Here is a 24093-nt window from a genome sequence, read left to right on the forward strand (position 1 = left end):
TTCAATCTCTGATCCCAGGCTACTGGAAACAAACCCTCAGTAAGAGGTTTGTGGAAGAGCAGCCAAAAGCATCTCACAGGCCTTATCTTGCAGCCCAAATCTTAAGCTGACATTATCTCCACCAATCAATTTTCTCCTGACCATGGTCTTGGAGCAAAGCTACTGATCAGTTAAAGCCAAGGTCCAGAAACATTCCTTTCCCAAAAAAAAGCACCAGCTTTTGTGAAAGGAAGATTTTTCCCCAGTGTGTCACTGTTTTGAAACACCAGTCTGAGCTGCTCTCTGTTCCAGAGGCTGGGGTGGTGACAGCTGTCCCAACCTGGGGGACCCCACCAGCTCCCAGGGGCTGCAGCACAGCTACAGCCAGGGTTTCCATAATGCCCCCTATTATAAAGAATTTAAACCAGCTGCAAAGTTAACAACTGTTGACTGCAACCATTTGCCAGTGGCAAAGCAGGTTCCTGTTTTCTCATCTCAACACCAGGCAGTGACAGCATCACTGGAAGCATCACCAGAGCTTTGCACAAGCACATGCAGGCTGAGTTTTTAGACATATATTCAAAATAGTGTTTTTTTGAACACTGATATATTTTCTAGACTACTTCTTGCTTGCTTCCTGCCCAATCACAGCACAGCCAAGGCTAAAAACTCACTTTTTCCACCAAAAGAGCCTGCCCAGCAACTCCTCCAGCCACAGAACCTCAGCTTTGCCATTAACCCTCCACAGGAAATTCAACCTAACATTGGGAGGCATCAGGCAGTCAGTGCTTTGCCTTCTAATCCCCTACAAAGCCTAGATTTTGGGGGAGTCTCAGCCTACCCCACCTAACACCCACGCTCCTTCCAGGCCCCACAGGACAACTGATGAAATCCGTGGCCATTCCCCTTCCCTCCTCTCTACGCAGAAGTTTCAGCAGAACCTCCACCCATGGTTTCAATCAAACCAAGCACACCAGGGACAGCACCTGCTTAAATAATTTCCCAAACCATTTAAAGTAACTCCTTACAACTTGTGCACAGACATGGGGCTTGAAAATGGGACCCCTGGCTTTCCAACAGGAGGAGGGAAGGCAGGAACCATGAGATGCATTTCTTTAAATGCTTGATAGGAACAAATTTGGGAGAGGTTCATCAGGCATATGCAGAGCACGTGGCTTCTCAGCTACGTACATTTCTCTCATGGCTGAATCCTTTGTTGAGGTTTTGTTTTGGACTGTGCAGCCTTTGAAGCTGCCAGCTGAGGCTGCATTCAGGGCCTAGAACCTGGGGGAGCTGAACCAGCCTTTCCAGAGAAACCCACATCACAGGCATCCCAAATGCCACTTCCATCAGCTCAGAATCCTCCAGAGCAGGATGCCACGGCCATTAACAAGGGGACAGTCCCACTTGTGCAGTGGGATTTTCCATTGTCACTTTAGGTCTTAATACAAGCTTCTCCAAAAAGAGAAGGTTTTCCCCAAGCTCATCTCTAAAGGGTTTTTTCAATGCTGACCACAACTGAAATGGGACAGTGACTCCCCAGACTTATTCTATCTGCTTCGAGTGTTCAGGCTGCCACTACAGACTCAAGCTAAAAATGGGGGAACTCCCAGAAAGCTGTATTTCTAGTAAGAAATTCCACTCTGGAGCTCTTCTCTAAACCCCAGGGTAGTCTTTCTGCATTAGCACCCAGAAGATCTCACACCAAGCTGCAGCTTGGTTGTTCACATTCATGACCACAAACACCAACCTTCACCCCAGCATCTTTGTTTTCCAGGAGGAATCATAAAGCATCTCACAAACCAGAGTTCACAGGAGGGTGCTGGGAGCACAGGGAGATGATGCTACTGGTCCTAGACCTGGGTGCAGATGGAGGTACCTGCTTTCTTTCATCCTTTCTGTCCAAAGCTGCCACTGCTTTGCTTTTGCTTTGCAGCTTTTCTGCACAAATAAATCTTGGTTGAAACACCACTGAAATATTATGTAAACAACTTCCAAGAGAAGCAGCCTCTTTTCACTGTTGATTGTACCTGAGCTGCTTGTACACATGAGCAAGTTCCTAAGACCTGCAGACATTTGCAGCCCTAAAATAGTCCAGATTTTTCCTGTCAAGCCCACTAACCTCAGTGAAGTTACCCCAGGGATGACTTTGGTCCAGAAAAGCATTTTAGAAGGAATGTTTCACAGTGAGGCAAAGCTGAAAGCCATTGGTAAGGCATTTGGAACACCTCTAAAATGAGGATTATCAAAAGGACCAGATCAGACCATATCATTTTAGCAGAGGTTTGTTTGGGCTGTCACCAAGATATGTCAAAGTTCATGGGGTTTCCTGGCAGTGCTGTGAACATGCCCCAGTCCTAACACTGCTGCTCATCACTCCAGCCACAAGTGGGACATCTTTGCTTTTTCCTTGCAAAATCCAGGTATTTTAAATCCCACCCCACAGTGGAAGCCATGAGCTCTATTACCACTTAGCTCCATGACCACAGATACACTGGCTGTGGTTTGGCAGCTGGGGAGTCCCTTTTCCCCAAGCACAGCTCATCTGGGGGCAAATTTCCAAAACTCCTCTGGATGAAAAACAGGGCAAACATGGGGAAAATGTTTGCACTTAACGTTTGTGGTCAGCTAAATGTTTTTTTTGGGGGAACCTCACCATCCTGCCATTCTGGATGAGCTCCAGAATATTTGTGCTTCTGCTAAACAAAGTCTCTGCTATAACAAAAGCATTCAAAACTACAGTTTTGACTCAAACTTGTGATTAATTTTAACTTGGGCCACTTGTCCAGGTGCCTGTAAATCCACATAGCAAGAACAAGAGGGATAGGGCTCAAACCTGGTGTTTTGTTTGTTTTTTGGAGTGCAACTCTGTGCCTACCTAAAGTGATGGGGTAACCTTGACAAGCTGAGTGAGCTTCACTGGCTGGAATAAGGAGCACTTGTCCTACCAGGGTGCACATCCAGCACATCAGGGACCTCTCCAAGAAGGGGAAAGATGAGCAAAATCATCTTTCTCACCCTGATACCACCACAACAGCTTTCCTGAATGGTCCCCAGCTCTTTATAATAAATCTCAGCAAAAAGGAAGAGAAGCAATTCTCTGCTGCAGCCAACAGTAGAGGTTAATTCCCATTCCCTATAAGAAACTCAGTCCCTGAAGGCATGGCTGCTGCTCAGCCCCACAGCAGGTTTCCATGCTGACCAAAGGCAAGGGCTGCCCAGGGATGGAGGGTTGGGGTTTCACCTCCTCCCTCACCATCTCTGCCACATCCCCAGCACCATGTCTGCATTTCCAGAGCGGCATGTTCTGCTCACCAGCTGCTCTCGGATGACACTGGGGCTCATTACAAGTCAAGCTTTTATCTTGCATGAGTTCACCAAAAAAAGAATCAGACGAGGGAGCCTGTAAAACATGTTGGCTGCCTAATTGATAAAGACATGCTAGGCTTTAAAAATACCTACAGGGACAAGCAAAGTTGTGAACAATCGCTGTCAGCATCTTGGGATTTCAACCTGAGCCACAGAAGCCAAGACATCAGAGTTTCAGGCTAATTCACATTTGCTGAGCAGTTGTTCTGTTCAGCTCATGGCTCAAATTGGGTCAGTTTACATCTGTTTTGGCAGCACAGCATTCTTGTGTGGCACTTCATTTTTATCAGCCAGATCCTAACATTAATCCTGAGCTGCAGGAGTCACCTTTGGAACAAGCACAGGTGTCCCCATGTGCCCCCTCCATATCAAAGGCAAGTCCTGCAATCCCTGACAAATCCATAACTGAAAAATTATCACTTAAGAAAAACATGGTAAGGTTTGCCCCAAGTGTTTGCTAACCATGAAGATCTCCTTGTTTGGAGGATGCTAAAGCAATGGTGACACACAGCATCCTTTAAAGATCAGGTACCCTCCCTGGGGCACCAGCACCACCCTGACCAGGGCAAGAGCAACTTTTCAGGGATCCTTTTCCAAAACATGCCTGGAGAGAGGTTGTTTCCAGCATAAATCATACCTGCTAGGCCTATCTCAGCCTCCAGGTCTCTTGAGGAGACAGCTCTGCTGTTGGTTACACACAGACTTCTCCAGCATCCCTCCCTGTGATGGGGGCTCTGCCCCATCCTCTGCCTTTCTTCCTAAACCTGCCAAAGCCTGCATTAGAAATTGAGGATATTTCTTCCATAATGAGGAGGATTTTTCCTTAGAAACAGCCCAACTTTCCCTTGCACATGTCAGCTGTTGAGAGCTAATTGCAATAATGAGCACAGAAGGTCAAACCCCAGCTAAGCACAGAGAGGCAATCTCTCAAGCCTGGCTCTGAAAGCCCTTGTGAAAGGGGACAGCTCTGCAGGTCCCAACTGTATTTACCTAGAGAGATAAACCACCATTATCCTGCTTGTAAAGAAAAAGAGCAACAGGATGTCAAGCCCAGTACTGCCACAGCTCAGGAGCTCTGATCCCACCTCTCCTCTGCACACCCAAGTGTCTCAGCACTCCATGACACAGCAGAGCTGACTGGTGTTAGTGCTGGTGCTTCTCACCAGTGTTACACTAACCTGCACCAGTCTGGCCTCCCATTACCCTGTGATCCTCTGTCCTATTTATTTTATATCAAGGGTTAAAATATTTGCTGCCTACATGCCCAAGTTATTAAGACAGAGGCTTTGGTGCTGATTAATCATTAGCAGTACTTTCCTCAGCATTTTCTGCAGAATAGAACCTAAAGAAAAGGTCACACCAAAGCTGGTTCCTCTGGGAGCCTTGGGTGATGCTTTAATACTTAAATGCATCATTGCAATACATAATATTTAATTTTAATGCTTAGAAATACAACATTGCAGGTGCAAAAGCAGCTCTTTCAGGATCATTCAAAATGGATTAACCATCATGTAGGACCATGTGAAGTGAAGCAACGTTTGGGTGAGAAAATGCACCTTGCAGGAAGCCTGAGTAGTGCTGCAGAAAGGGGATGAGCTGCAAAACCCCCTCCTCAAACCCAACAGAGCATTCTTGCCCCATTCCAGGCCACTCTTGGCTCTGTCCTGGCAGGGGTTGTGGCCCCAGGAGCTCAGAGCTGATGGCACCAACTGGAGGAAGCAGCTCTGCTCCCTGAAGGCTGTTTCAGAGCTGATCTTTGGGAAAACAGGCACAACTTGTCCCCTGACATTTTTCTGTTGGGCACATCTCCAGTACATCTCCACACAAGGCCTATGGAAGGTGTCCAGGGGAGGCTACAGAGTCCATGTCCCAGCGAGGTGGCTCTTGGCACTGCAGCTCAGACCCATCCACAGTCCCTCCCCAGCCTTGGCCATGCTCCTAAAGCCCCGGCTGGGGAATTGAGATAACTGTGCTCTGGGTACTCCACAGTCACAGCATGGTTTGGCTTGAAAGGTACCTCAAAGATCTTCTAGTTCCTACATAGGGGCTGATGGTCCTTCTAGAGCCACACACAACAAACCATTCCCCCAAGATCCAATGCAAATGGCACAAGGGCTATCACTCCTGCAGCAAACTCTGCCAGCCAGAGCTTCACCTCAGCCTGTCCACCTGTGGGTTTAGGGACTATCCCACCCACCCTTTGGAGCAGCATCACCAGCAAAGTCACTCATACCTGGCACAAGGGTGTATATTTATACCTGGGAGATTAACCTGACAAACATGAATGCACCTTCATGTTTTTGGAGTGAAAGTTGGTGTGAACAAGGCCAGAAGGGAAGGAGGGCTCTGGCACTGACACCACCAGGGCAGAGCTGTCACATCCACCTGTCCCCACGGGCACAGGGAAAACCAGTTAACTGATCTTATGAAATCCACCAATTAATGTTTGTCAAGATCCAGAGATGAGAGTTGCTATGTAATTATTGTATAGCACACCCAGTGCCTTATCAAGAGACCTGGTCATAACCTGAAGGCCTAGAATGACACTTGGGTCTGATCCAGCCCTTCTCCAGGCTGGTTTGGCAGCAGCCAGGCTGGCACAGTGCAGAGCACAACTCATCCAAGCCCTTGAAGGACAAACCATGTTTCAGAGCCCAGCCCAAGCTGGGGAGATAAAACCTCATGTTAAAATGCAAGAGACCTTCTACATGAACAGTGCTGGGCCCTCGTGGCATCGCTGACAGAGCCATTTTGGTGGAAAACACCTTTAACATCATCAAGTCCACCCAGCCCTGCCAAGGCCACCACTGCCCCATGTCCATCAGCACCACATCTACATGGCTATTGAAATCCCTCCAGGAATTTCCAGCACTGCCCTGGGAAGCCTGTGCCAGTAAAAAGAAATGTTTCCTAATATCCAGCCTAAACCTCCCCTGATCCCACCTGCATGGCAGCCCAGCAGCAGCAACAGGGATACTCTTTGGAGAAGGTGGTTTCTCAGGTTAAGCTCCTAATGCCCCATTGATGTGGAACACAGCTCCCAACACCCCTCCCTCCACTTGTGGGAGGAGGGCACCATCACATTTTCCAGCAGGAAAAGTCTCTGGGTAACAAACATTTCATTCCAGCAACGTGCCCAGGGAGTGCGAAGGGTCACGGGAGCCTGGAGGTGACATCAGCCTCCTTACTATTAATCCTGTGTTGAATATTATCCAGGAGAGAGTAATTTTTAATGGGGCCCTGGTTCCTCTTGTTTAAACTTGCACATACCTGAGCTACTTTTAGGCCTAAACCCACAGAAAAGAAAATAACCCAGTTTGGCTTTAGTGCAGGCAAGAGAAGTGCTAATTCCACCTTCTTTTATCTCTGTGTTTGCTCAGTAGTGCAGAGTAAATACACCAAAATGGAGATTGTTGCAGCAAGGCACACCTCAGAACACTGCACCCTTCTTAATGCCAATTAACTCTGGGGCCTTTCAACATTGCAATCACTCAGAGAGCACTTCAGATAATCCAGCTGATAGAGTAAGGGAAAAAAAAATATTAAAAAATGTGGTGTGATCAGCAGCTACAGGGAAGGCTGAGCCTCAAGGAGTGAAATGAAAGCCTTTATCCCAGCAGCACCCAGCAGCTCTGTTCTGCAGGTCTCCAGGGCTTACAGATCACAAACCAAGCCCAAACAGCCCCATGTTGTTACCAAACATTGTGCTTCATCTGCACCAGAGACAAACCCGGGGCAGCAGGGACATGAGGAGCCCCAGCTCAGTGCTAAGGTTTCAGCTTCTAAAATCCCTAACTGGCTTGGGTGGGAAGGAACCTTGAAGATCATCCAGTCCCAACCCCTGCATGGGCAGGGACACCTCCCACCAGCCCAGGTTGCTCCAAGCCCCATCCAACCTGCCCTTCAACACTGCCAGGGATGGGGCAGCCACAGCTTCCCTGGGCAACCTGGGCAAGGGTCTCACCACCCTCACAGCAAAGAATTTCTCCCTCAGATCTCATCTCAATCTTCCCTCTTTCAGCTTGAAACTGTTCCCCTTCATCCCATCACTCCAGGCCCTTTTCAAAAGTCCCTCCCCAGCTTTCCTGGAGCCCCTTCAGGCTCTAAGTCTCCCCAGAGCCTTCTCTTCCCCAGGCTGAACCACCCAACCCAAAACTTATCTCACATTTACAACAAAAAGCAGGTAAGTAACTGAGCAGCTGGACTAGGCTGACCCAGCAAGCCGTGGCAAGAGGCAAGGTGGGAAACAGGTGTCCTGCCCCTGCCATGGCTGAGCTGGTTTGGCTCTTCATCTATATGAGCAGAAACTGCTGAAGGAGACAACCATCTGTGTGAGCAGGGAACCAAAACCCAGCCTGTGCCAAGGACACTGCTGCTGCCTGCAGAGATAGTTTCTATGCCATGACACAGGTTACTCAGGTTTCCAAGCCCACTTACTAGTGGTGTGCAGACATAACTGAGGGTGCCCCAGAAAAGCCTACAGAAAGTGTAAAGTTCCATTATTAATCAAAAGAGTTTTAACTTACAATTTCTTTTTTTACAACCATCTGCTACTAATGCAAAGAGTCTCCCATGAGATGAGTTTCCAGGTCTGACATCAATGCCCAAGACACCAGCAGAAGCCAGTGGTGATAGAGAATAGGCATGGGGACATGGTTCCCAGTCCTGCTCCTAAATAATCACAAGATGCCCAAACCTGACCAAGAGGAACCTACAGAAAAGTGGGAAAACTCCACAGCTGATGAGCAAGCAAGAGGCTGCAGGAGCCTGAACAGCTCAGCAGTTCAAGAGGGAGCTTTTAATTTTCATGCTCTAAATTAAGTCATCAGGTTTGGTTATTTTTGAGATGGAAGGTATGATCTTCCTTTCTAAATATACGTGTGGAAGGCTGCCAGGGAGAGCTCAGGGCCTCCAAAACCAACAGGCAATTCAGCTTTCAGGAGAAGAGAAGCCCTGGGAGACCTTGGGAGTTGTTTGAAAGATCTTTTACACAGCAGGGAGAGGAGACCTTGGTAGGCTCTGCAGATCAGGAGAGCCTCCATTTCTGACACCAACTGAAAAGTGACCAGACCTTCAAAGTGGAGAAGACATGTGCAAGCGGAGCAGCTTCACAGTTCAAACAAGCCACAGCAGCCTTGATCCACCAGCCTCCTGTTAATGAGCAGGACCAGGCCCCAAGGAGAAAGAGGAGCTGGGGTGCTCCCCACGCCTCCAGACCGCTCTCACACCTTGGCCTGAATTAGCTCAACTTGTTTCAAACCTGTTCAAGGCAAGACCACAAGGTTGCACATTGTCATCAGCTACCCAGGGGTACAGTACCTGCCTAGCAGGTGCTTCAGCCTGACAAAACTCATCGAGGGTTGGTTGCAGGAAGGGTCAGAGTCCTCATAAGGGCAGGATGCCTGGGGAGCTGGTGCAAGCACCCACAGCAGCATTGCCCATTGCCAGTGTCCTGAAGGTCCACCAAGCACAATGGATAGGGAAGAGTCAGCCTGGACCCAAAGTAACCTCTTCTGGCTCCAAATAAACCTACCAACCAGCCTATGTTCAGCCACAGGAGTGATGCTGTCACACTAAAACTCATCAAGATTTCACCCAAACCCACCACAATCATGACAAGAAGATGAACAGGTTTAATTACTAGCTTCTGGATTTGGCTGTCGCTGCCAGCTCCAGAGTGCAATACTACATACAGAATTCCATCTCCAAGCATGCATATGCTCAGGAACATCAAAAGGCTTGGAGATGGGGAAACCAGGTCTTCTGATGCAAATACCTCCAGCCCCATCCATTACCCAGAGCTCCAAAGAAAGGCTCAACCAGAAATACAGCTTCTTCAGACTGGGATCCCTTGGGACATCCAGTCTTTCCTGCTTCTAATAAGATCTGGAATTGCCATGAAAGAGCCTCAGAAGATGGTTCAGAGACCTGTTTTTAGACTTCTTCACCTCTTTGCCCACACATCTCCTCAGATGGTCGCAGGACAGGAGGTGGTGACAGCCCCATCACTGACCTCCCCTTCCCCAAGCAAGAGCCACATCCAGATATCTCCTGCCTCATGACAAAGACAACACAGGAACCTTTCAGGGATCATAACATTCAAAGTATCACTTTCATTTTACAATCCCTTGAAGAGAAGTTACTTGCCTGAAAAAAAAAGAAGTAGGATTATGGACCATAACCCATTAGTTCCCAGTTTACCAAACTGGGACATGGCCAACTCCAGGTTTCCTGCAATCCTGCAGCACCTACCAAGCAGCTTCCAAGCACCATCCTGACCAGCAAAAGGAGAAGTCAAGCAGCTCTGCTACCCCGAGCAACATCCAGATCTCGGCTGGGTACACGACATCAATTTACTGTTTGGAAAGCCAGGAGCACTGCAACATCAGGATTGCTCCAAGGCACAAAGGCTCTCTCAGATTTAGGTTCCTGGCTTGTTCCAGCCTGGTTGGGAAATCCTGAAGTGACAGCTACAGCCTCCCCCAGGGCTCCAATAGCTTCACATCCCAACCCTGCTGGAACCTGGATAAGAAGAGCTTGCACTGAAGGGAAAAACAGAGGAGCAAGGGAGTAGAAAGTCAGCTGAACTCTCTTTAACCCCAGAGAGAGTGCAAAGGGATTTATTTTCTTCCTTCTGGTTTGTCCATCACTAATTAGCATCTCAGAAGCCGTGTGGGTATTTCATAACCAAGGAGGCTCAGCCATGACTATTTGATGTTGCAGAAATTTATAATTTACACTCTGTCCTCCCAGCACTTCTCCCAGGCCAGACCACGGGGTGTGCCAGAGGCCAAACTGCCAGACATCAAAGCACACTTTGGCCCAATGAGTCCTAAAAAGGTGACTGAAACAGGATCTTCTGGGAGCTGGAGTGCCCTGGCCTGAACCCAGATTTGGGAACATGCTGGATTGTACCAACCACAGAGGTACAAGGACTTGGCCACCCAAGCACTGGCCCACAGATGAGATAAAGCACCATTACTGTGGGGACAGTCTTGCAAAATTTTGTCCCTTGAAGCTCAAGGGTGAGCAGCTCAGCTTGGGAGGTTGCACCTACCCAAGGCACAGGTCCCACAGATGCAGGAGACTGAGGTGGAGCAGGAAGGATGCAACCTGCTCCCTCCCAAAATGCAGGACTAGCAGAGGCTTTGGGGGTGCAGGTACTTCTGACACCAGCTACCAGAAAGCAGGATTTCTACTCAGTGGATACTTTTAGGTGCTTCCCAGGAACACTGTGACAGGGAAGCACAGACACAGGCTGTGAAGTCTGGGGAAAAGGGAAGTTGGATTCAGACTCCGAGGAGTGTTTCCTAGAAATGGGTACGTCAGGATTAGTCAGTCCTAGCAGCCAATTTATACCAGAACCAGAAGAAATTCTAGACTTGTCATTAAATATTCACAACAGGATTCAGATTTGAGTGCTCACCCAGACCAGAGAACAAAACAGGGCTAAGTGGTCTGCTGCCCAACAAAGAGTTGGCATAAAAATGTCATGGACTTGCTAACAAACCAAAACATAAGACTGCTCATGCAGCAGCTTTGCTGTCCTCTTAGATCTAAGTGCTTGAAAGGGATCTTGCCAGTTCACGAGCTCCCCCTGCTCACTAGCAAGACCTGACTGGTACACAACTGTGTGGAAGGCAGAAGATTTTTAGACTAGATTCTGTCAACCAGCAGAGCTCCACTGGGTTCATCTTCAGAACAACAACAGGACTTTACAACCCATAGCATCCAGCTCACCAGGAGATCCTGCTGAGTGGAAGGTTGCAAGAGGTGTCCTTAAAATATGCCACACACACCACACCGTGACTTCTCCTGGAGAAGCACAGTCATTAACAGCTAGAGGAGGGGTCTCCATGGGAGGGATCGACTCCAAAGATGACACATCCTCCCTGATAATATGATCCAGATTCCTTTTTCCTATTAACATCTGGGTGATATTTATAGGTGGCCAATTTAGCTCCACAGCTCCACAGATGGTGCTGCAGCTTCGCCTTTTTCAAGCCTTAACACTCGAAGAGCCTGAAGAAGTCCTTCTTCTGGAAAGTGGTGAGAAACAACCCCCAGCACTTCAGAAGGCTGACCAAGGAGTTGCTAACACGTGAAGAAACAACAGGAAAAAATGAATACAACTTTGAAGAAAGCAGTGCTGCAGCCCTGGAAAAAAAACAAGCACAAATCCTCCAGTTTGTATAAGATATTCCAAACCCTGGTGTCAGTCCATCGTGTTTTGTATTAAACCCAGATGTAGATCATCTCCTCAAAGAGAAGGGGCTGTAGTTGTTACAGTTGGCCAGCTGGTTTTAAGCTCCCCTTTTCCCTGCAGTGTCATATATCCCGTGCTGGTTGGAGCTCATGTCCCATGGAATCTCTTTGCAATTTGTAAGCGGCGCACAGGGCGGCTCAGCTGGAATGTCATAAATCACCCTGGAGCCTCCGTTTCATAAGAAATCTTGGGGCAGTTCTGGATTGCAAGGGACAACGTGAAGTACCGAAAGAAAATTGGTTTTCAATATATTTTTAAAGAGATGCAAAGACGTTTGCAAGAGCCACAAGGGGTCAGTGTCTTGGCAGAAATCCTCCTTCAACCTTGAGGAGCACGAGCACAGTCCCAGCTCTGGGATGTTTTCAATACTCCCAGAAAAGGGCAGGATTTCTGGGGGCAGAGGGTTGATTTTGATGGTTCTCCCCCTCTCTGTCTTCTTAATAAAAAATAATAATAATAAAAAAGGCAACCCAAGCAGCAGTTCTGCTTTGCTGAGCTATTTTTCTGCTTGCTTTGGCACAAGTGACCTGTCTGGAGTGGAAGCCCCCAGCCAGAGCCTCGAAGAGAGATGCTGACCTTGACCTGTGTTGCTCAACCAGGATGGATGTTTGGGGCAGGCAGGAAGTGTCTTAGCACCACCAGCCTTCCCAGAGGAAATTCCCAGTCCTCAGAAACAACCTCCATGGTGGGAGAGCAATGCCACAAAGGGACAGGGGGATCACGGCTCCTTGGGTCACCAAGTCTCTCACATGAAACCCTCCATATGATCCAAGTTTGGTGGTCCTAAATTTGTCTCCATGCTTTTACCTTTGAATCACAGAATGGTTTGGAAGGAACCTTAAAGATCATCCAGTCCAAACCCATTGTATGGGCAGGGACACCTCCCACCAGACCAGGCTGCTCCAAGCCCCATCCAACCTGCTCTTCAACACTGCCAGGGATGGGGCAGCCACAGCTTCTCTGGGCAGCCTGGGCCAGGGTCTCACCACCCTCATATCAGCCTATAACTGACCTTACATAGTTCATGGTGTTTGTCTCCAACCTGAAAGGTTAGGGAAGCCTTGCCAATGAACTAAGGCAACACCTAATGCAGCTGAACCACTTTCTACTCCCCCTTGCCAAGTATCATAACCTGTGGAGGCAGAAAGCAGACTCCAGTGTCAAAGCTGTTTTTCCAAGGAACCTGTTCCTTGGCATGTTGCAGGAGGCTCCAATCCAGCACCTGAGCAGTCTGTCACTGAGCCTGCACAGACACACAAGGAAGAACAGAGCTTTCTGAAGTACTTTAGGTCAGCCATGTCAAAGACACTTTCTGGAGCAGAGCACAGGCCCTGTAGGGCACAGAACCAGCTGGAAGAGAGGAAGGACCAGGCCTTATGAAATACCAGAAGCAATGACCAGAGCGGGAATCGTGCTGTTCACTGTATGTAGCAGAAGAACAACTCAGAAGGGACTTCTCTGGGGGGAGACATTTGGAGCAAAGCAGAAGAGCTTTAGTGACCATCTATGTGCAACTACACCTTGAAAAGCTGCAAGAGAAGCAAGTAAAAACCAGATGAATGCAGAGAGGGTAGAAAGAAGGACACTTTAGAAAGAAAGGCATAAAACCCCCAAGACTAGAGAACATTCCCCACACACTTAACTCGTTTCACGAGAACCAAGAAAAAACATCTTGTAGGAGGAAAAAGCTTATTCAAGTTTTCCATGCCCAGGGTTCAGCTCCCAAAGGGTGTCACCTTGCAGGGAGCCTCCACCTCACAGCACAGTCCCAGACTGGGGGACACTTGTGAACAACTGGAGAGGGCCTAGGCTCATGGGTCAGCTTGAAGAGGAGCATCAGGACATTGGTCACCAAATGATTTCTAAGCCATCATTAGCATCAGTTCCCAGCTTTATTGATGATACTTCAAAGATTTGAACTGGCAGAAAGTGAGCTGAGCTCAAGACAAAGATCACAGCAGGCCAATCCATGTTCAAATAACACTCTTCAAATCAAATCACGTTTAGAAGCTTCTTGTCATTGACAAGACTGGCCCCCTTCACCTGTTAGAGATGTGGGACTGAAAGCCTGCTTGAAAAAGGCCAACCCCCAACCATTCATGTACAGACCATGATGTCTGGAGACAGTAGAAGCTCTTGAGGTACCATGATCTCTTTTTTTGCCAGGCAGGCACAAACATGTTAAGATCCAGAAGAGACTGGACATGAAGGTCTGAAGGTGAAACAAAGGAGGATTCTGCAAAACTCAGATTTTCAGCACAAAAACTAAGGAGTTTCTGCCACAACCTCTGTTTTTTTCTTGGCCTTTCTAAGGCCAAAGTGCTCTCTATAGAGAAGCAGACCCCTTTCCTGTGAAAACTGGACATGTGGCCCCAAAGACTACACATAAACCTCTGCAGAGCAGAAAGAAGGGCCACTGTGAGGTCCCGGCTGCAGCAGGGCCAAAGAGCTTCTCCTACGGATCCAGCACCAAACCATTGCATCCAGAAATTCACACACTTGAGAGTTTTAAAGAACAATGGGTTAATTATTGACTCGAAGCTATTTTTAAACAGCTGCTGGGACAGAACTGCAGAAGCTGTTACAGCATCAGCTCCCCCAGACTGGTGGTCCCACTCAATTCCTCACCACAGGATCTGGACCATCGGCTGGTTTGCAAAGCCCTCAGAAGAAAAACACACTGAATTCCCCAGCATTTGAATCACATCAGTGTGTGCCAGGAACAGGCCTCCCTCGTTACAGTTTCATAATTCTTCAATCCTTTCAGACTAACTCAGACACCATTTGGGTAATAATTAACTGTTCCCAGCGCCTGCTCCGTTGAGCTCTGCGTGTTCAAGCCTGGCATGCAAGACCTTCAAAATTAACAGCACTGCAAAGTTAATTTCTGTTGATTATGCTATTTTGGAAGGAGAAGAGGAAGGAAAGCAATTTCCAGAGACTAGTGGGGGTTTTCTTCTCACCCTTCCCCCTCCCCAGCATCCTTTGGGAGAAGGCACTTCACACACATCGTGTTTCTGCCCCAGAAATGGGTTGTGGTTTCAATTCTGTGTCCCCAAAGTGAACACAGCAGTGTGTCAGATATCCCTGCTGCCATGGGAGGAGGCCCAGCACATGCTCCACACAAAGTCTTTCAGATGGTGGCGTTTAACCACAGCCAGGGTTTCAGTTAGCTCCCCAGAGCAGTTCCTACCATCCGCCGGTAAAACCTCACGTCCCAAATGCTGTCCCACCACAACCTGACTCAGCCCAGCATTGAGATGGAGAACGTCATCCACCTTAAAACATGCAACCCAAGTTGAAGACACTAGAAGGCACAGGTGTTGGATGAAAGAGACCACTAGGGACAAGACACAGAATCTTCTCCCTCCAAACCCCCAAGCCAGGCTGCTCTGGGGACCCTTTCCCTTTCTCTCCCATTACTCCTCCCTGTGATGCCAGGCTGGGTCATACAGTCTGGGGACAGAGCCAGGCTGTCACCTCCTGCCACTGCAACCAAAATACACAGCCACACAGCCCCCACTGTTCCCCAAAACTGTGGCCACACAGGCAGGACATGAGAAAAGTTTTGTGGCCATTTCATTTGTTTTGCCCCACCATGAGTCCCTGGTGCAGAAGCATTGGGGACTCAGCAAATGCCACCATCTCTTGCCCCACAGTCACACACTACATCACAGTAGCAATGGAGAACCCCATCCTGGGAAGCAGGCAACAGGTCAGAGATAGTCTCCATCATTTGAAAAAAAAGGGATCAATAAAGACAATTTCTGAGAGTCTTCTACATGGACAGAACAATCCCATCCCCTCTTTCCTGTGTCATAGGTCAATGCCCACTCCCTGCATGAACAGGGGAGGACCCAGACTGTCCCATCACATGTGCCACAGAACCATCAGGTTGTGGGTGAAGGTTCCCTGCACCCACAGGGCTGTCCCACCCCAGGGAGCTGTGGAGAGAAGGAGCTGAAAGCACCAACACATGAAGGAGGAACCTCTGAGCAAACACTTGGCAGCAGCTGTAAAGCACCAGGGAAACTATTCATGCCAGGGAGTCTTTATCAGAACCCTGAGCTGAAAGCAGGATGGGGAGATACCACCAGTCCAGGGCCCTCAAGTAGACAGGCTGCCATCCCCAGGACAATTCCCATGGCCAGGGCTAACCCCCTCCCACAGATGCCATCATGCCAAACACAATCCCATAAACAGCATCCAGATGGGATCTGGGGAGGCTCTGTAACAGTTGTTCATCTTCTGACAATGGTGCCCAGAAGGATTTGGAAAACTGACAAAAAAAGACTGGAAATTTTATGCAATGTGCTAGGACTTCTATAGCAAGAGCTCCATCAGCTCTGTCCCAGCCAGCCAAGAGGATGAGCACCCTTCCCACCCCCCAGATCCTGCTGCCTGAAGAAATCCAAGCCTAAAATTCATGGAGCATTTCAGATTTGGGAAGCCTGGGTGCTGCGTTCTGCTGTTTGTTTCTGTCTCACTGGTCTAGAAGTCACCCTGATGCTACTCAAGGAAGGCTGCACTTAGGACATTTCCTCTGTTTCCTGGTCCAGGCTGAAAATACTGTGGGAAAAACGATTCCCAGAAAATGTCAGCAGCTCTAAGCACACACAGCCTGACAGCAAACGGAAAGCAAGAGGCAGGAAAACCAGCAGAGCAGCTCTTCTCAGAACTGCAGAGCAGCTGCTGGGGTTTATTTGTTAACCAGGTTTCCTAAGGGAACCAACCTCTCTGTCCATCCCTGCCGTTTTTTACTTTATATTTGTCTATCAATATTTATTTGCCTTTTTAGCAAAACCCACGTGAGGATGAGCCACCACAACAGCCACTTCCCAAGGCCTGGCACATCACCTCACCCCCCCTCCCTCGCTGTCCCTGTGCCAAAAAAGTCTTTAACAGGAACAAAACACTGATTTAATGAGGAGCCTCCCCAACTGGGATGCATTTTACACCCCCCTCATGCCCACACAAGGTTTCATCTCATTTCTCAGAGGTTTCTTTTTCAGTTTTGCCCACCAAAACCTGCACCTTCCTGAGCTGGGGCTGGAGGGTGGCTGCAGGAATCCTATTTCCCCAAGAAGTGCTGGGAAAGACACTCCAGCTTTTAAAGAGGAAAAGATTTTTATTTTTTTCTGCTGACTTCCACAGCCAAGCTAATACAAATGGAAAGTAATAAGAAATTCCAGCAGAAGGGAGGGGTGGGGGAAGAAGGAACGGGAAGATACCACTCATTTGAGCCTATCCTAATGAGGAGAAGATAATTAGCCACATATATCCCAGAAAGAATAGCAACAGTATATGCAATTATTGGGAATGCACACTAAGAGCAGTTGCCAAAAATGCCTGCTTTTATTAAAAAGGAATGGTTTCACAAAGGCCCAACTGTAAGAAAGGTTGTAATTTGCCCAAATAAAACTTAATTTGATCCATGAAATAGCTGTGGTTTATTGTGTAATATATGTGCTATGTGTTTTAATTTAATAGAATCCAATATAATTGTAAGCCAGTTGAGTTTCAGAGCAATTTTGGGTTGTTCCCACAGTGTATATAGCACAGATGCTACTTTGTGCATCACCCCAGCACATCCATAAATTAGGAATATAGAGGGGATTATCCACAGCCCAGTGAGCACCACACACCCAACGGGAAGCGGGACCTTGAGGAAAGCAGGAGTTATTTACAGGAAATAACCCTGGATGCTCCACAGTTAACTGCTGTGTCACAAGCTCCTGGACCCACTCTTGGGGTGCTGGGGCAGGGGTCACAAGACTGAGGGTGCTGCAGACCCCATTGCTGTGCCCTGCCATTCCCAGCACACCTTCCTTGTGGGGAATCACCAGGGGGATCACCAGTCCACCTCAAGTGAGGGGAAATGCAGATAAATCTTGATTTTTGCTTTCTAGGAGGGTTGTGGTCCACGTTGACCATCAGTCAGGCTCGGTTCATGTTCAACCATGAGGCAACTCCTGTCCCCAAACAGCTCAGACAAGGGGCAGGAGGGACAAGGATGGGGTGAAGGCACCAGGGTGCTTATCCCCCAGCACAGCTCCACAGCCATCCCACATCCAGTTTCTTGGAAAACTGAGCTTAAAAAGCAGGTCGGGCAACCAGGAAGGAGCAGATTCCCCACCAGCCCCACTCAAGCCCTGGAGCACCACAGGGCTCCAGCAGCTCCTTGCACAGCCCCAGCCTGCAGCTCCCTCCCCACGGCCTTTCACAGACAGAAGTTGTAATCAAACCAGTTGATTTTGGGTCCTGGCATTTAAAAGAAAAAAACCCAATCCATCCCCCGGCTCCTGAGGCTTATTTCCCACCCCCTGGAGGCAGCAGGGAAGCAACAGCTTCACCCACACGCTGCTTCACCCTCCGAGCCAGGACCACACCGTGTCCTGGGCAGCTCTTCAAGCTCTTCCTCCCTTCCAGTCCCACCTGCTGGCTTGAAGTTGTCACCTGCAGTGACAATTCCAGAGCTGGCAGAAAGCCTGAGCCTATGGGACCCACTGAAGTTTTGTGAAGGGCAGGTACATGCACCAGCACTTCAACAACTCTGCTGCTCTGTTAAATATTTATATTAAAAACGTTAAAAACACTAATTCACACCCCACATAAAGAGCTGCAGATGCTCCATAGTCAAGCAGCATCACACCCTGAGACAAACCTCCAGCTCCTTCCTCAGCACCAACAGGGAGGGGATTTTTTCCCCCCTTGCCCACACACACGTGGGGGGCAATTCTGAGCTTTTAACTATGCCTTGAACAAGTCTCCTGCATTTTAACTGCTGGGATAAAATACTGAGAGGGACCACTACGGTCTAAAGACCCACAGGCCCTGGAGAACTCTGGCAAAACCTGGGCCACAACAGGATCTTGGCTTCTCTTTTCAAGAGGAGCTGAACATAGTTCCTTCTAGCATTCCTTTCTTTTCTGTTCTGGCTGGTGCAGAGCATTTCTCAGTCACAGCAGCAATGAATGTCACGGACAGGGATGATGAAAAACTTGCAGGAGAAGCAGCAGCCTCTGGGACTTCCCAGCAGCAACTGGCTGCTTCTCATCAGCCCATTGCACTGACAGCTTTAAAATGCAGCATTACACAAATCAGGAGGATCTTGTCTAATAAACACACTCCACAAATCAAACCCCATAAGGTCTTGGGTCCAATACTAGAATTATGAATTCAGGATTTCCACTCAAGCAGCCTTTGGGTACATTTGGCCCAGAGAAGCCAGAATCAGACTATGTAGCCTTCAACCTCCGTAACATCCTGAGAAAGGTGTCCAGAGAGTTTTGCTACCCAAGAACCACCTTGGAACAACATCTCCACGTCCCACCACTTCCACAGATGACCCATAAAGCAGTCAGGGCGAGTCACACCATTAATCTCAGACCCCTTGGCAGCATCAAGATCCTATTCCTCCTTCACAAGGAAATTTGAGGGCTGTGGTCTGGGGAAGCTCCACCTGAGGAGGCCCAGCCTCAGGCAGGTGAGACTCACGGGTTTAAGATCATCTGAGGCACCAAACCCCTGCAGCAATTCCCCCCATCCTACAACAAAGCCACAGCCTCTCTACACGGAGCTGAGGAGCTGCAAGCTCCAAGGGGACTGCTGAAGCCCTTCAGCACAGGTGCAAAGATGGCTTTGCTGAGGGATTTGCTGCCCCTGTGCCTCCTCTGACCGTTACAGGGATCCTGCCACGTTACCAAGTGGTGCCACATCCACCTCCTGCTGCCACATCCACCTCCTGCAGCTCAGTCTGACCCCCTGCAGCAACACAAGGAGTGGCCCGGCACAAAAAAAGCACCTCCCTGCTCCTCTGCCCAACAGGCCTCCAAGAAAAGCTCTCGGGGATACATGTAGTCAGTGACCCAACAACCTTCCCAGCTAATCCAGCTCCAGCTCAAAAGCAATCACACAAAACCCTGCAGCACCCAGAGCAGCATCAGGAGCTCAGTCCAAGCACAGACCGGGTAGAAACAGCCCAGCACCCCCCACCAAGAAACTGCTCCCATTTCTCCCCTTAAATCGGTGTAACCCCAGACAGAACTTTAAGGAATAACATGGCACTTACCTCAGGGATTGGAAGACCACAACTGTTCCAAGAAGACACCACGTTTAGAGGCCAGGAGCTGGGGGCCATCTTGTTGTCACAGAGCCTGGGGCAGATGAGCAAACCCCTGCAGCTGCGGGTGCACACGAGGCTCGTTAGCCAGGCCTAACGATGCTCAGCTGCTCCTGCAAACCCGGGCAGGGGAAGAATTGTCTTCCTTTCCACCCCAAGTGCCAACTTAAAGTCACCCAACAGCCCCCTGGGTTCAGACCTGGCACGAGGCATTGCACAGGGCTGAGCTTTGTGAGGGTCCAGGGCAGACTTTAATACTCTGGAAGGCCTGAAGTTTCTTTAAAGGGCCTCAAGTTTGAATGATTACAGGGAGAAATGGGACAGAAACTACCTGATGTCTTATAGCCTCAATGTAAACCCCTTTGTTATTCCCTTGAACTTTTAGTTCAGTTGTCCACTGAACTAAAACTCTGGATTTATGCCTGGGGAAGCACATGAGTAATAAGAAATAAAGGGGGGAAAAAAGAAATGAAGCTTCATCAGTGGATTCCATGAGGGAAACCCTGAAGTTAACCCTCATATTTTGACCCAGAAAAACCCTTCTGCTGATGGAAACCTGACGTGGAGCTGAGAGGCACCTGAGCACACCACACATGCAAGGAGTTAAGTCAGGAAAAATCAGTGGCATCTGAGGGAGAGCTTCTGTGGGTACAGGGATGAGGCCTTTGGTGGCACACAATGTCCACCCTTGGTGCCATTTTGTCTGAAAAGATGGTAGAAAATGGCCAGAGATGGCCTTGCTCTGTGTGTGTGAAGAGGAGGACAGAGAGAAAGGCAGCAGCCAACTCAGCATGTGAATGCAAAAACCTTCTGGGGGGTGGTAGGAAAAGCTGGGAAAGAGAAAAGCAAACAGGGAGATGCAACTCAGCTTTTGGCTGGTTCTTCCCAGTTAAAATGAGGATAACATTAATAAAAATCTTTTTTTTAAAAAAAAAAAGGCATAAAAATGGCCCTTTGACCGACTGCCTGAAAGTGATACAGGGAGTGAGGTAGGTGGTATGGCAGGACATGCAGGATCTGATCCAAAGGGGATAAAAAAAACCCCTGCAAAGCTCTTGAAAGCTGGCTTTAAATGATAGTGACATGTTTTGACACCGTTCCCTGACAACAATGGCTGTAACACAAACATAAATTAATGATGTCAAGTGCTAATACTGGTGCTGCATGAACTTCACCAATGTGGTCCCAATTAAATATCAAGTACGGTTATAATTTGAAAAATGACTGTGGAAATGTCATTGCAACATTCCCTGCTCGTGTCCCTGCCCGACGCCCAACCCAGGTCTGTGCAGCTCCCTGGAGGGATGTGGTTCCCTCCCCCGGGGGGATGCAGCTCCCATCCCTGGAGATGTGGTCCCCACCTTCCCCATCCTTGCTTGTAGCTGCTGCAGAAACACCAGCTCCAGCTCCTAACATGCAGGACCCTGACACACACCAGGAGAGCTTTTTAATAGCAAGTTTATGTCCTGCTTTACTCTCTCTCCAAGTTCTGAGCCACAGAGGAGGGCTCATCTCATGCTGTAATCTTCAAAAACATCTTCTGTAGCGTTGCAAGCTGAGGTGCTTCTGCAGTCACCAGAGGCCAGGAGCTCATGAAAATCAAAGGTACAGGGACTTGAAATACAACCCTAAGATTTGGCAACCCCAGTCACCAGCAAGATCTAACTCCACTCACCCAGCCAGGCCCTGCAACGTCCCACCTGCCCACACAGCACAGGTGCTGCAGCCCTGACAGCAACACCCAGGGCAGCAAAGGGCCTGATTTAATCCAGGATGTCCAGGAGAGAGTAAATCAGCTGAGACAAGCTCATTTGGCCAGGGCTACTTCCAGCTTGCAACTGCTCCTCAGAGCAAGTATGTTCTGCCCAAACAATTCTGTATCAGTTTATTGCCTGGATAACAGACCAGGGGATCTACAGGCCAAATCCACAGGCAACCCAGCCAACCCACCTCCGCCTTGCTTCAAGTTCCTGGAGAGGTTCCCAAAATTCAGGCCAGACTACGGTGTCTCCAGCTGAGGATCCACCCAACCATGAGTTGTCCAAAACCAGCATTTGTTTCTCAACCATCAGACACGTGCAGGAGATGCTGAACTCCCAGACACCCCCAGTGCAAGGCTGATGATGCAAACTGGGCCGTGGTCTATTCTGCTCATCCCACTACTCTGACACCTGTGGATTTGCACTGATACCTGTTCATCTGCACACACACACACACAGATGCACGTTCATCTTCACTGTATCCTCATGGTGTTTTGTGTTATCAGAGAGATCAAAGAGCCCTGAACAAGAAGAACTACAGGAGATTTTCCTCTGAGCTTCTCCATTTGCTCCCTGGCTCCCAGAGCATCCTCATGTACCTTCCTCTTGGAGACAACCACAGCTTCCAGCAACTCCTAAGGGGTCCTGGCTGAGATGGGAGGCAGTGGTTGTCCCTCTGGAAACCCTCCTGACTGCAGAACCCCCAAGCAGACACTGCTTCATACTTGGGGCAGGGGGCCAAAAAAAAAAAAAAAAAGACAAAAAAAAAGACAATTAACCCCCCCCCATAATGCGAATACTTTATTATCAATGAGTGACTGGTATTAGCTTTTTGTCTGGGTATTAATAATATTTCAAAAAACCATACATCAAAATTAGGGTTTTCTCCTATTTTTGCTGTATAATTTTTCTTTTCTTTTTAGAAAAAAAAAAAGAAAATCTGTATTGAAAGAATTATATAAGCCAAAGTGCATTTTCTGGTTTTTGTCCATATACACATTGCACCATACATAAATAATTACATTGTAAAAATGACTCCATAATTACAAGTATAATATATATTTTCATATAATATATAAAACTTTATATTAAATCTAGGTAGATGATATTTGGGATAGTCTGTGTCTTTTTTTTTTTAATTTTTTTTTTCCTCTTTTTTCTCTCTTTCCTCTCCTCAGAGGCTGTTACCGACTGTTACTGAGTAGAATCTCCAGCCAACAAGGACACGACGTGATGAACTGTCTGGAGTAGCAGGGCCCCCAGCCCTTGGCGAAGCTGATCCTCACGCTGTTGGGGTCGTAGGGCCCGTCGGCGTAATCCAGCTCGGCCACGTGCTGCAGGAGGCAGGACTTCTCGTAGTCAAACACCTTGATGGAATATCCCGGCATCACCTTGCGCACGATCAGAGTCCTACAGTTGGGGATGTCCAGTGTCGGGGAGTTGACGAAGATGGGGTGCTCGCTGCGGTTATAGGCCCACACGCCGTCCGGCTCTTTGCTCAGTAAAATCCCGTAGCCGATTTTACTTCGAGTCCTTCTCACAGTCTCGCTCCTGTTTTCCAGGTTTAGCTGTCCGAGGCAGAAGCCGTTTCCTTGAGGTAGGTCATAAAAGATACTGACAGACTGTTCGTACACTGCGTAGAGGCGGCCGACGCGCGTCCGGTGCTCCCAGTAGGCCACGTTGCACCAATGGCTCCTCTTCACGGCATCGGGCGACGTGCTGGTGTCTGGGGGGAAGCAGAGAAGAGTCAGGGGTTGCTGTGGTCGCCTGGGGAAAGACCAGTATGGGGGGTAAGCAAATGGCTTGTCCCACCCACCGGCTCTGCTCACATGGGAATGGAACTTGTGTTCAACCCAAAGCTCAAGTTCAAACCAAAGCTCAACTTCAACCCAAAGCCCACCTTCAATTATGTCAAATGCTGCCACAAAACAAGCTCAAGCAAAGGTTGGTGACCACCCACTAGGACCAATAGAGCTCAATGCCTCTAATTTCATGTCCAGTCCTGCATCCAGGACCCTGAGAACTACTACCAAGAGCCACTACAGATAAATCACTGCAACCCAGCCAGCCCTGAGCTTGGTGGGTCCCCAAGCTCCTCCAGCATTGCTGTGGTGATGCACCCCCTTTCTGAAGGCCAATTTGTGTTGAGCTGTAACACAGGGGATGTCCATGAAGTGCTTGAATGACTGACCCGTTATCTCAGCTATGTAATATTCTTTGACAGGGATGCTGATGTTCCCATGGGGAACATGAAATCTGAGGAGGCATTTCATGCTGAGGGGCAGTAGTTCCTAGGAACTATACATGTCCTCCTACAAAACCATCGGAACTCTCTCCAGAACAATGAGAAATGGCTTTTCTTTCTAGGAATTACATCCAAGGAAGACAGGAGGGATGCAGACTGCCAAAAATCTGTTTAAGTTATGACGCCTCCGGAGTTTATGATGCCTCCAGAAGGAAGATGGGAACTCTCAGGCCTAAAAAAGCCCCAAAGAGGGCGAATTAACTTCTTGTCGCACAGCACTCCTGCTCCTGCCATACCAGTTCACAGAAAAACACCCTGGGATTTCCAGCAAGGAGCTTTGCTTCCAGCCATG

General features: G+C 48.6%; 1 protein-coding gene across 1 annotated transcript in view; it reads right to left on the bottom strand.

The window, feature by feature from the left end:
* Nucleotides 1-22289: 22289 nt before the first annotated feature.
* The window catches only part of SMAD6 (SMAD family member 6), a 178005-nt gene continuing 176201 nt past the window's right edge, over nucleotides 22290-24093 (bottom strand). The window contains exon 5 of the mRNA XM_009995318.1: nucleotides 22290-23222. Coding sequence (XP_009993620.1) covers nucleotides 22681-23222 — 542 coding nt within the window. The 3' untranslated portion in view covers nucleotides 22290-22680. The remainder of the gene's footprint in view (nucleotides 23223-24093) is intronic.

Source organism: Chaetura pelagica, unplaced genomic scaffold (genome assembly GCF_000747805.2).
Source record: "Chaetura pelagica isolate M959 unplaced genomic scaffold, ChaPel_1.0 scaffold453, whole genome shotgun sequence".
Classification (NCBI taxonomy): Eukaryota; Metazoa; Chordata; class Aves; order Apodiformes; family Apodidae; genus Chaetura; species Chaetura pelagica.